The 14414-nt window shown below is 43.0% G+C and overlaps 1 protein-coding gene across 1 annotated transcript; it reads right to left on the bottom strand.

Annotated features, from left to right (window-relative positions):
- Positions 1–398: 398 nt before the first annotated feature.
- Positions 399–6534, bottom strand: fgf8a (fibroblast growth factor 8a). The gene is made up of 5 exons (XM_058076923.1): positions 6414–6534; positions 6280–6316; positions 5757–5937; positions 4012–4118; positions 399–1458 (listed from the first exon to the last, which is right to left on the bottom strand). The coding sequence occupies exons 1-5, from the start codon at positions 6443–6445 to the stop codon at positions 1183–1185; spliced, it is 633 nt and encodes a 210-aa protein (XP_057932906.1). The 5' UTR covers positions 6446–6534; the 3' UTR covers positions 399–1182.
- Between the last annotated feature and the right edge of the window lie 7880 nt (positions 6535–14414).

Raw genomic sequence — 14414 nt, 5'->3', positions numbered from 1 at the left:
GTACATGTGTATGTACGTGTATGGAGCAGTTCTACAAAGTGAAACGTAAGCTTGTGTGCCTGGGAAGTGAAAGTTACGTTTATGTGAAGCTGGTGTGAGAACATTGCAAATGGATAAATGTTGCGCAACTATCACGATGCTACGTGAGTGTGTGTAAGTGTCCTGTAGGCCCCTAGAGAAGTTATATATAAGTTATATAAGACCATATATCATGTACCAAAACTACATCCATCAGTACGCTTGTATTTGGTGACTACAAATCAAGTCCAAACCCAACAAGTACCAACAAACAAAAAGTTTATTATCAGTACTTTATTACACATTTAAATAAATATTCCATCCTTAAAATTATTTTACACATCAAATAAAAATATATTTATATAGTGTATGTATAAAAAGAGACATAGACGGGGTGACAATGGGTGAGCATCAGGAGGGTGGTGGTACTATCTGCCCACACCTTCTTGTTTCTTTGTACAGCTGCCATGTTGCTCCAAAGCTACAAAGATATAGTTTACCCGTGTTAACCCACGGGTGTCCAAGCCTTTCCACTGGGGCCTGCATACGTACAAATGAAAGGATGCCATCCAATGTAGGTCAATATGCTAGCTTTGCAGCTGACAAAGCTCATTCCTGTCATATTCTTTCATATTCATTCATTTTTACACTATGCCTGGGGACAATGAAAGACAAGCTGTGGGCGGAAAAAGCTCCCCGGGTCGCACTTTGGACACCCCTGACTTTATCTGCTGACTTGAGATGAAAATCAAGAAAAAAAGAAATCCTGGCAGTGCGCTCAGTCAGAATCTATCAGGGTCCGTCAGGGTCCATCAGGGTCCTTCAGGGTCCTTTGAGTCCAAAAAATATCCCAAAAGTAAAAGATAAAAAAATCACTCTACTAAGTTGTCATGAATTATGTGCATCTAAAATAGAACTTTGCTTATTTCACATGAGTCACGACTTTATAGTCTGCGGTACAAAAATAGATTTTTTTGTCATTTTTGTCTATTTACAGTTTTTCAATGAGAAAAGAAACTAAAACAGCAACTAGACATGAAGATATACTATTGCTCTGTAGGAGAGACAAGTCCCTTTCTTTGTAGATGGTCTTCAGTACTCTGACCAGTAGTACCAGTATTGTGTAGGTTCAGTCCTTTGGTTGAAGGGCTAGCGAAGGAAGCATTAGGAGTATTGCGTACGTTTAGTCCTTTGGTTGAAGGGATAGTGAATGAAGTCAAACGGTCGCTGGTGGCTCGGATGCGCAGGTTGCTGACCCCTGGGCAGCCTCTTCATGAAATGGACCTCACGCTGGTGCTGTCGCGTCCTGGAGCCTTTGCGTGGACGTCCTCGCCGTGTGAAGGCCATATACCAGCCCTCGTAGCGGGCGTTCCTCAGGGCCGTGTAGTTGTTCTCCAAAACAATCTCAGTGAAGATGCAGTCACGACCTTGTCCGTTTTTCTGGAAAAAGACACACAAAAAAAACACTTGAATCTGACTGTTGTATCGTTTGTACAAAAGTACAAGTCACCGACTCAAGTGTGTTCGCTGTTCACAGAATCACAAGTGCTCGACAAAAACTCGAGTTTCACAGACTCAGGGGTGCTCAGCAATGATTCAAGTTTCACTGACCGATGAGTGCTCTTGAGTTTAACTGACTCAAGAGCGTCTGACCAAGACTCGTGTTGCACTGACTCACACATACTCGGCAAAGACTCAAGTGTCACTGATTCACAGGTCTTAGACGAAGACTTGGGTATCCATGATTCACAGGTGCACAACAAAAACTCCCTGACCAATGAACGCTCGACAAAGACTTGAGCGTCACTGATTCACGGGTACTCGACAAACATATGAGTGTCACTGATTCACGAGTACTCAACAAATACTTGAGTGTCACTGATTCATGAGTACTCGACAAAACCTTGAGTGTCACTGATTCACAGGTACTCGACAAATACTTGAGTGTCACTGATTCACAAGTACTCTACAAATACTTGTGTGTCACTAATTCACGAGTACTCGACAAATACTTGAGTGTCACCGATTCACGAGTACTCTACAAATACTTGAGTGTCACTGATTCACGAGTACTCGAGATATACTTGAGTGTCACTGATTCACGAGTACTCGACAAATATTTGAGTGTCACCGATTCACGAGTACTCTACAAATACTTGAGTGTCACTGATTTACGAGTACTCGACAAATACTTGCGTGTCACCGATTCACGAGTACTCAACAAATACTTGAGTGTCACTGATTCACGGGTACTCGACAAATACTTGAGTGTCACTGATTCACGGGTACTCGACAAATACTTGAGTGTCACTGATTCACAAGTACTTGACAAATACTTGCATGTCACTGATTCACAGGTACTCGACAAATACTTGAGTGTTACTGATTCACGGGTACTCAACAAATACTTGAGTGTCACTGATTCACAAGTACTCGACAAATACTTGAGTGTCACTGATTCACGAGTACTGGACAAATACTTGAGTGTCACCGATTTACAATTACTCGACAAATACTTGAGTGTCACTGATTTACGAGTACTCGACAAATACTTGCGTGTCACCGATTCACGAGTACTCGACAAATACTTGTCAGTATCAGTGTCACTGATTCACGGGTGATCAAAGAAGGCCGAAGTTTCACAGACTCACAGGCGGCCGATAAAACCTTGATGTTTACATAAGTACTACAGTATCTGTACAGTATGTTAAAAATGAGAGAGCAGCATATGTTACCAGTAGTGGTAACATAGGTAACATAGGTAACATAGGTACATGTGGCTGCAACTAAATATTTTTGCAGCCGATTAATCTGAAGCACGTTTGATTAATCAAGTAATTAGTCAGGCCATAATCGATATGAACCAAACACAAACAGTTTGTGGTCTGGTCATGTCGGTCTTATCCAAAGTCAACCCTGATGTGCGTCAATTCCTCCTTTTGTTCGGAGGAAATGAAAAAATGTCACATTGGGAACCGACAGGCTGTCAATCATCCTTAAAATGCAAAGACTATCTTGCTCCAGCCATGGATGGCTTTCCTGGTCAAACCGGAGAGTTAAAAATAGTCATAGTGCAACCTTGTGACTTTCTATCATTACACACACATACACACACACACACACACACACACAATCACACACACACACAAGCTGTAAGTGTGAGGGGGCAGATGGTAAACAAGGCAGGGTGCTAGCAGGGTGCTAGCAGGGTGAAGAGAGGCTGCTAGGGAGTATTCTTACTGGTCAGATAGCAAGCATGGATACATACAGTACATACTGTACATCATTCATACTTATTATTATTATTATTATTATTGATTTGATTCAGTGATTGACTTTGTGACAGTTTAGATGCTCGTTAAGTGAGGTTCGGCGGTGGAGGAATGACTCTTGTCCCGTTGGAGTGGCTAAGTGTTAGCTTTCAAACGCTGCATTGTTTTCATTTAGGAAATGATTGGCGGCCATTGAAGTGTTTATGGTATAAATGGTCTTCCATTTTGGACGAAATCGAGCGATGCAGAGCTTTTAGCCGTCATCTTGCGGTGACATGGATGGATGTATGGAAGAGGTGAGACCAGATTTGAATATTATTTTACAATTTTTTTGAAGTATTTACTGGTTTTGGATGTTTTCATAAACCGGAATGCCCGCACCCAACAAGCTTTATATGCCTCCTTTTGCACAAGAAGCAAAAATAGGTGATGACCCAACTCCCCACTAATGGATTTCCCCACAAATGGAGCGATTTTAAGCCATCAAAACAGCCACAAGGTGGCAGAAGTGGGTTTGATGAGAGTCTCATCCATGGAACATCACTCACACCTAGTGACCAGATTACCACACGTGACTTGTCTTTCAAGATTTTGGACCAATAATAGTTCATAATAAAAGTTAATTTTTTAGTTCATTTTGGAAAACCCGAGGGAGAGATGGAGATGTTGGACCTTCAAGGTCGTTAGTAAAGGTTAGCCTAGAATGAGAAGATGGAGTCACCTTGCCAATGAGCTTGCCTCTCTTGTTCATGCAGATGTAGAGACCCGTCTCGGCTCCTTTGATACGCACTCGGCTTCCAAACGTGTCCGTCTCCACGATGAGTTTGGCTGAAGGAGAAGGAAAACGCCGTCGTTAGCACAATGCCGTGATGCGAAATGGTCTTCCCGACATTTGTCCCGACATAGGATGTTCTTTGCAAACAACATCAGCATATTTTTATTCTTTGAAAGGCAGGAAGTGGAAGCAGACCCATCGTGAAACCCCGCCCCCATCATCATCATCATATGACTGCTGAAGATATACGAGTATATTTGCATATTTGGAAACTATTTCCATTAAAGCATGAAAATAAATTATCTTCCATTCTATACTTCATGTTAACTTTCCAATTGGATGAATAGCCTGCAATGTTGAATGCGTCCACCAGGTGGTGCCACTTCTTCCCATTCAAAGCATACAGCAACATTTTCTCGACACAAACGATTCATGGAAGTTGCGGGTATAAAACGTACGTCTTTTGTGTCAACATTTGGACTCGTCTAACTGAATCACGGGGGCCCACCTTGACCCATTCCAAGTGGGAAGCTTGGATTTGGCTGAAGCAGGAGAACGAAGATGTTGCTCCTTCTACTAATAGTAATAAGCCAATACTGCATTGAAATACTTTTCTTCTTTTTTTTCAATGGTGCCGTTATGCAAAAGCAATGAAAGGGGTATTTTAGATACTGCAGTAGCTATACTACTAGTATACTACAGACTATACTACAGACATTTTGTGCCATGAGGCTGTGTGAGTGAAGTGAAAGGCTTGGGATGAGAAGATTAATCAAATGCAGAAAAATGGGACTAAAAGAAAGGGCAGCCATTTCTAGAATGCTGATCTAGAATGAAGATCTAGAATGCTGATCTAGAATGCTGATCATCATCTGATGGAGTTTCATCCTCATGAAATATAAAGGATGTGTTGAATTGGGATTAAAAAGACGTGACAGACGTTAATCGACTATTTTCATAGCCGATTAATCTGATGCTATTTGTTTCGATTTAACTGGCTGGGCCCCACACGAACCAAATAAATATGAACTAAACACAAATAAATATTTTGTTGGTTTGGAAAAGTGGCAAAAATGTGGATGCCAAATCCAAATGTTGCTGTAGATTAATCGGATTATGGATTAATCAGCGTATAAAACAGCAGGGACAGTAAAGTTGCGTTTGATTTGCATGACTTCAAACATGACGTTGGAAGAAGAGAATAGGAAAGCCTTGAAAGGGGGGCTAAAATAAATTATTAAAATAAATTATTATTATTATTATTATTATTATTATTATTATTATTATTAAATAATAATAAAAACAGCTAAAATAATTATTTCCTTCCGTTTTCCCAATTTGGCAAAGCTGATCTTTTAGACATCGGATTTAGTATTTGGATTTTTTTATGTTGTGAAGAAAAGAATGTGTATAAATGTGGTAAGAATTATGTTCTCCATAACCAAACACATTATAGTTATTGTTATGAGGTTATTCATTTTCATATTTACACTTTTTCTGTTTTTGCTATTTCCCATCCACTTTTCTCTCGTTTTCTTGTTATATGACATTTTTTTAAGGAAGCGGCCGGTCCCCCTTTGGACACGCGGGCCAGGGATTGGCAGCCCCAAGTCATAATACAGTGAAATGCAGTACTAGTACTAGTACCAGCAGTATAGCGGTACTCTACGGCGGTGCTGTGAGTGCCTTACCGTGCGCGTCTCCGTCGTCCGCCATGGCGTTGATCTTGCTGTTGGGGAGGACTTGAACGTGCTTCCCGCTGGTCCTGCTGTAGAGTTGGTAGATGCGGATCAGCCGGCGGCTCACTCGGTCCGTCACTTTGCTCTGCTCGCTTACGTGCTGCGTGAAATTAGGCGGGGACTGATTGGTTACCTGTCAGAAATTAGACGGCATCACAATCAGTATGCGCACATTTTTAATGCCATTATTTTTATCTTTTATTTAGATTTGGATTTGGGCCTGATGGAGTTATTTTTATCCTATATATGATTTGGATTTGGACACTATTTGTATTAATACAATTATTGTCTTATGGCGCGTCAGCTGATAGATCCATATTTCTTATAGTATTTATGCTTTTTCGTTGGAATACATACGTATGTTTCATTAAAGTTTGATCCGTTTCACGTATCCTTGGACTAAGACAATCAACTTCCTCTCATAGCATCATCATCATCATCATCACCACTCATTGATAATAAGTGTGAAGCCTACCTGAGCATAGTAGAAGAAGGCCAACAAGTGCAGAAACCTGAAAAAAAGGAGGCAGGAGAGAAGTTTAGAGGAGAACCGCGGCTGTAGATGTAGAACAAATAGATCAAGTAGATCAAGTAGAGAAGAAGACTCACAAGCAGCTAGATCTACAAGTGATGGATCTCATGCTGGAGTTTCAAATCAAAGCCCACAAGTTCTTGTTGCAAACTCAAGTCCAAAAAGACGGCAGGAATCCAACCGGCTCTCAAAAAAACATCTCAATGTCTAATCAAGTTCATTAATTCATTGCGGGGGGGCGGGGGGTGATGAGTCCGAATGCAAAAAAAAAAAAAAAGCAAATCTTTGTAATCCCGTGTCCGCCCAAGATGTTCCTCCTCCATGCGGGCCGGCGGACCTTCTGAGATGTTGTGGCGTCTCGGCTCTCTGCTGTCAGGCTCCTCTTGGCGGCTGCGTTTCAAATGGAAAAGCAATCTGCGGAGAACAAGCCCCCTTTTGCCCCCGCACAACAAAAGCGGACATCTCCACACCCTCGCGGCTCACGGGCGCGCGCACCCCCCCCCCCACCCAATACCCGCCCCACCCCACGCGGCCGCGTCCGCGTATGTTTCACCTGAGAAGATGCGTGGGGACTACAGGGGTGGTTTCCCCAACCGGCCGCGCGCATGCGGCGTGGATGCTGAGCTTTGTGTATTGACTCAGCAAAGTGTGAGACTTTGTAAAAGGATTACAGACGATTAAATACTCCTCCTTCATTTGTTACTACACTAAATACACAAAGTACACACTTTTCATCTGCTTAAGGAGCCCGCAGCTCAGAGAGCAATCAATCAAGGAGCATTGATTAGGCACTAATGAACACTTTGTCAGTATCGGTGTCTACTAACGCGCTGAACAAACATTCAAACATTCAAGTGTCGTTCATCAACGCCGCTCTGCTCTGTATGATATGGAAAAGGGCGTGGCCCGGCACCGGCTTCGTCAATTTGTGCAAAAACACGCGCGCAGATGATCGGACTTTTCACATTTGGCTCCTGTTGCACGCTTTGGCCACCGGGGGGCGCTACTCGGGAACTCCGTTGGGAGGGCATTGCGCCGTTAGTGATCGATACGTCACAATACGACAACTTTACTTTCACTTCATTTTGTACCCACACCCCCCACCCCCCATTTATTAGTTTAGGTTCGTAAAATCACAACACTATTTCATTCTTTTCGTAAGATGACAGGATACTGTATTACTATGTCATGATAATGTAGTACTATGTCAGGATACTGTCGTAGTATGTCAGGCTACTGTAGTACAATGTCAGGGTAATGTAGTACTATGTCAGGCTACTGTAGTACTATGTCAAGATACTGTAGTACAATGTCGGGCTACTGTAGTACAATGTCGGGCTACTGTAGTACAATGTCGGGCTACTGTAGTACTATGCCAGGATACTGTAGTACTATGCCAGGATACTGTAGTACTATGCCAGGTTACTGTAGTACTATGCCAGGATACTGTAGTACTATGCCAGGTTACTGTAGTACTATGCCAGGCTACTGTAGTACTATGTCAGGCTACTGTAGTACTATGCCAGGATACTGTAGTACTATGCCAGGATACTGTAGCACTATGCCAGGATACTGTAGCACTATGCCAGGACACTGTAGTACCATGCCAGGCTACTGTAGTACTATGCCAGGATACTGTAGTGCTATGTCAGGCTACTGTAGTACTATGGCAGGATACTCTAGTACAATGTCAAGATAATGTAGTACTATACCAGGCTACTGTAGTACTATGCCAGGTTACTGTAATACTATGCCAGGATACTGCAGTACTATCCCAGGCTACTGTAGTACTATGTCAGAATACTGTAGCACTATGGCAGGGTATTGTAGTACTATGGCAGGATACTGTAGTACAATGTCAGGATAATGTAGTACTATGCCAGGCTACTGTAGTAGTATGTCAGGATACTGTAGTACTATGTCAGGATACTGTAGTAGTATGGCAGGATACTGTCGTACAATGGCAGGATACTGTAGTACAATGTCAGGCCACTGTAGTACTATGCCAGGTTACTGTAGTAGTATGCCAGGATACTGTAGTACTATGCCAGGCTACAGTAGTACTATCAGGTTACTGTAGTACAATGTCAGGCTACTGTAGTACTATGCCAGGCTACTGTAGTACTATGCCAGGCTACTGTAGTATTATGCCAGGCTACTGTAGTACTATGCCAGGCTACTGTAGTACTATGCCAGGATACTGTAGTACTGTCAGGCTACTGTAGTACTATGCCAGGCTACTGCAGTATTATGCCAGGCTACTGTAGTACTATGCCAGGCTACTGTAGTACTATGCCAGGCTACTGTAGTACTATGTCAGGACACTATAGTAAAATGTCAGGATACTGTAGTACTGTCAGCTACTGTCTGCTACCTTGGCATAGGAGGACCAACTAAGCAATGCTTTCCACATTTTGCCATCTCTGACGATGTTGGCATTGAACTGCCAGCTACGTTGGACTTCCAGCTGCTATTGGCGACCTGGACCCAGGACCCAGGACCCGGGACCCAAGGGCGGAATTGGCAGGCACACAAGGAAAGGTCCAACACGAGGGTGTAGGTCGCTACACCAGAAGTCAGACCAATAAGGCAAAGGTATCCAAGAAAAAAAACAGAAAACCAAAACCAAAACCAAAAACCAGGCAAGGCACCAACAAGGAATGCTAGACAGAGACATGGGAATACAACCAACTTGCAGCAAACAGGAGGAACCAGAGGGAATAAATAGGGAGCAGGAAATCAGGTGATGAAGAACACCTGAGTGCAATCAGGCAGGAGGCGGGGCTCCAAGGTGAAGGCGGGGTAGAAGGTGACAGGCATGACACCTTTCTGGATGTTCCTCAGTAGGCTTCTTACTCACAAACATTTAGAATTTAAAAGCAGTATCATAAATAAGCTAATCTTATTTGGAGCTGAAACAAATAAACAAAAACATGCTGATATGCTAATAATAAAGAAAAATAGTCACACAAAAATAATGGCCCATAGTTCCGAAATGTATATCCTTTTACATAACATTTGATGTAATTATCGTTGTAGTTGCACATCAAATCATTTACCATAAAGAAATAAAAACTTATTCCTGTCTGTGATTAAATTGGATTAGTCTGAGTACTGAGTACGTCTGAACACAACGTAACGCAACACAACGTAACATAATGCAATGTAACGTAATGCAACATAACATACCGCAATATAACGTAACGCACCGTATCGCAACATAATGTAACATTATGCAATGTAATGTACGTAATGTATAACATACTGCAACGTGACATAACGCAAGGTTACGCAACATAACATAACACAACATAATGTAACACAACATAACATACCGCAACGTAACGCAACATTGCGCAACACAACATAACATACCGCAACCTAATGTAACATAACGCAAGGTAACACCACATAACGTAATGCAACATACCGCAACATAATGTAACATAACGCAAGGTAACGCCACATAACGTAATGCAATATAATGTAATGCAACGTAACGCAACACAATGTAACGCAACACAACGTAACACAACTCAATATAACATAATGCAATGTAACGTAATGCAACATAACATACAGCAATGCAACGTAACGCAACATTGCGCAACACAACAAAACAGACGGCAACATAACGTAACATAACGCAAGGTAACGCAACATGACGTAACGCAACATGACGTAACGCAACTTAACGTAACGCAACGCAACATAATGCAACGCAACATAACGTAACGCAACACAACATAACGCAACACAACATAACGCAACATAACGTAACGCAACATAACGTAACGCAACATAACGTAACGCAACATAACGTAACGCAACATAACGTAACGCAACAAGTCTATTTAAGGTGGGATGTAAGAGTTTGGCAAGGAAGAAGCTGATTGGCCCCCCTGAGCTGTGACCATTGAACTTAAACATACATACATTTTGTGGATGAATGTCAAAGAAAAAGCCGATTAGACCATTTTGATGTATTTGATCAATTTGATTTGGATTGTGTGTTTTTTGGTTGGTTTGTCTCAAATTCATGCAAAAATGTTGATTTGGTTTGCATCCATTTTGTGTATGAGCTGCACCTTATTGTTATTAATATACTGCATGCATCCAACTGTTATTAATGTTATTTCATTGTCCTGTAACATAGTGTGTGTGTTTGTGTGCATGCGTGCGTGCGTAACATGTTGTGAGTGTGTGTGAAATGAAAGTTAGCGGCGTGTGTGCGTGTGCGCGTGTGTTTGGATGAGCAGCAGGTAGCTGCCACTCCGTAGGGTATGGCTGGGGGTCTGGCTGCCCTCCCCTTAACCCCAGGAGCCCAGCATCCATCAGCAGCCCAGCAGGGGGTAGAAGCCCATCCCCCCTCCTCTGCAGCTCCTCCACCATCTTCTCTCCACTCTTGACCAGGTTCCTGCAGTGGAGTTATGGACATCAATTATTGATTGACTCCCATTTGACAGACAAAAGAGGAAGGAAAAGACAAAGATGAGGCAGAAATATGATTATAACCATCATCATAAATCATATGTACTTCATCCAACTTTCTCAATGGAATGCTATTCCAGTAGAAATCTACATCATGTATGACATAAGGTATAAAACATCAACAAAGCTATTTTAATGGTCCCATTCAGGTGGATGGAGTCACGTGTCAATCAAATGGAAATGCGGAGTCGTCCATACGCATCCTGTTATTCTTGGCTCCGCTATTTGTTGCCATTGATGGAAGACATGTTGGAAGTGGTTCCCAGTGGCTCCGTGTGAGGACGTGATGGATACGGACTGACTGGCGGGATGAAAATAGTGTTCACCTTACTTTGCCTTGATGCCACCTTGATGTCACCTTGATGTCACCTTTCCCTCCACACCAACATGCAACCATCTGCCGCCTCCCTCTGCTCCTCCTCCTCCTCCTCCTCCTCGCTCCGTTCTGCTCATTTCCGGTCATCATAATCTCTTCCATTCCAACCTCTCCACCACCACCACCATGGGCAAGACCAAAGAGCTGACGTCAGGGACAAGATTGTAAAAGAGCGGCCCAGAAGAAGCTTGGTGAGAAAGAGAGCACTGCTGGTTCAATCCTAGATAGGAAGCCCACGCTGACACAGGAGGAGCTGGTTGATGATGTCAATGGAGTTGGGAGCACAGTCGGCAGGAAAAGCATCGGAACTGTAATGGACTGGGATCCTACAGTGGCTGCCCCCCTCGTTGAAGAAGACATACGATGCCTTTTTTATATCTACTTTCCAATGTACTTTTAACTGTACTGTAATAAAGACGTCAGCCAAGCCTACCTGATGATTTGTCCTGGTTCAATATCCTGACTTGACTCTTTACTACCACATCACTACTCTCAGGAGAAGCACAGCATAGAGTCGAGGGGGATCCCTGCTGTGGCGCCCAGGAAAGTCGACTGTATTCGGACAATTGCGCCAAGCTGACGTAACGTAACGCAACACAACGTAACGCAATGCAACACAATGTAACACAACACAATATAACGCAACACACCGTAATGCAACACAACGTAACATAATGCAATGTAATGTAACGTAATGCAACATAACATACCGTAATGTAACGTAACACAACATAACGTAACATTATGCAACGTAATGTACATAATGTAATGTATTTAATAACATACTGCAATGTAACATAACGCAAGGTTACACAACACAACATAACATACCTGTGGTGCCCAGGGAAATCGACTGTATTCGGACAATTGCCCCGAGTTGACGTAACGTAACGCAACACACATAACGCAACGCAACACAACACAACATAACGCAACACAATGTAACGCAACACAATGTAACGCAACACAATGTAACGCAACACAACGTAACGCAACACAATGTAACACAACACAACGTAACATAATGCAATGTAACGTAATGCAACATAACATACCATAACGTAACACACCGTAACGCAACATAACGTAACATTATGCAACGTAATGTACATAATGCAATGTATTTAATAACATACTGCAACGTAACATAACGCAAGGTTACACAACATAACATAACACAACATAATGTAACGCAGCATAACATACTGCAACGCAACGTAACGCAACATTACACAACACAACACAACATAACATACCTGTGGTGCCCAGGGAAGTCGACTGTATTCGGACAATTGCCCCGAGTTGACATAACGTAATGCAACACGCGTAACGCAACACGCGTAACGCAACACAACACAACGCAACGCAACGTAACGCAACGTAACGTAACGCAACATAACGTAACACAACGTAACATAATGCAATGTAACGTAATGCAACATAACATCCCGCATGTAACGTAACACACCGTAACGCAACATAACGTAACATTATGCAACGTAATGTACATAATGCAATGTATTTAGTAACATAACGCAAGGTTACACAACATAACACAACATAATGTAACGCAGCATAACATACTGCAACGCAACGTAACGCGACATTACACAATACGACACAACATAACTTACCTGTGGTGCCCAGGGAAGTCGACTGTATTCGGACAATTGCGCCGAGCTGACGGAGGTCAGGACAACCAGATGATAGAGCAGAGGAGGCCCCCATGCTGTGGCCCAGCAAGGTGCACCGCATTCGGGCACACACTGGAGCAGCCAGTGTCCCTGACGGAGGTCTCTGGCCTCATTGGAGAGTTTTTAAAACAGATAAATGAATGAATGAATGTGACGTGATTTATCGGTATGACATCATAATTCCCTGATCTTTATTGGTCTGATAATTATCATCAATCATCATGCACGTCCGGTCTGATGCTTTCAATGACTCACACCAGGCTTGGGAGAATATATGATGTGGTCACATGACACCAAACTGCAGCTCTTCAACAGAGAAACGGTGAAGATGAGTCCAACACCCATCCTTCCTGAGATGTGTGCCACCACAAGAAACATCTGACCTTCATCTGAGGCTACTAAACCACCATTTGCTTCGGCATCAACCACGGATATGACAGCTGACTTGTGAGGTCATGGATACGCCACTGAAGGAGCAACCTATTGGTCGTCATGATTATTTGTCATGATGTTCCAATCTGTAGATGCCATCAAATCCCTAGTAGGGGGTTGCAGACCACCACAGTGTTTGTGCGTCACACACACGCCTCTAACGACACGCCCAGACCCGCACGGCGCTCTCAAATGGAAGCTGTCCTTTGACACACTCGGGATGTCGCAGGTCATGTTGATACAAGGCTGACCGAAGCATCTACGCAGAGCCTCACATGTGTTTGGCCACTTGAGTTGTTACTTGGAGATGACCTCAGTGGCTGCAGTCCAAGTTCCTGCTGCTCTTCCATTCCCTGTTCTCAAACATCTACATGATTAATGCGTCGCATTTTGCGACAACACGACCACGCCTTATTGGTTAGTAAACCGACGGTGGAGGTCCTGAATCACCTGGACTTTTGGTATTGGGACACAGCAACTTCCAAACTGTCCTCATTGTTGAACGGATACTATTCTGGAAAAAACATTGATGGTCGTCTTCCATTTTTTGCTGTTGTGACAAATATGGCGTCTTTGGTGTGAATTCAATGAAAAAGCTTCCATGGGGAGAAGTAAGCATTTGGAAATGAGCTAGCTTAGCTGACGTAGCGCCATCTGGGGGAAGCCACAGCCTGGGACAGTCACATGACCACCGCCACTAACTGTTTCCTACACGATGAGTTCAAGTACAAAGTACGGGTCGGATTTGAACACACGTCAAGTCTTCTTTTGGCTTCTTCTGCGTCAAACAAGGAGACCATTGATGGAATGATGGACATGTAATATCCAAGTTGAACCAACTGAGAAGTCGAGCAACTGTTTTCTGAGAAGATGAATGTTGTTTGGATCAGTGAGTTGATGGTTAAAAACCACAAACAAATCAGCAACAAAAAGAACATGTCACGGGTGACGAAGGAAATGACAAAAGATTCCCGGTTGAGAGGCGAATGGATCACCAAACTAGCAGTGGATGAATCGGATCATCAAGGAATCATCAAGGAATCATCAAGGAATCATCTAGGAATCATCTAGGGATCATCCAGTCA

Source organism: Doryrhamphus excisus, chromosome 7 (genome assembly GCF_030265055.1).
Source record: "Doryrhamphus excisus isolate RoL2022-K1 chromosome 7, RoL_Dexc_1.0, whole genome shotgun sequence".
NCBI classification, from domain to species: Eukaryota; Metazoa; Chordata; class Actinopteri; order Syngnathiformes; family Syngnathidae; genus Doryrhamphus; species Doryrhamphus excisus.
This window is presented reverse-complemented; position numbering and strand designations above follow the sequence as displayed.

Bases quoted from the DNA above. Each gene is read 5' to 3' on its own strand.
- fgf8a (XM_058076923.1), bottom strand. From the start codon at position 6,445: ATGAGATCCATCACTTGTAGATCTAGCTGCTT. The intron at 4,119-5,756 runs GTAAGGCACTCA...CTTCTCCTTCAG, and splicing joins GGACGACGGAGACGCGCACG to CCAAACTCATCGTGGAGACG. The intron at 1,459-4,011 runs GTGACTCCATCT...GTCTTTTTCCAG, and splicing joins GAGGCAAGCTCATTGGCAAG to AAAAACGGACAAGGTCGTGA.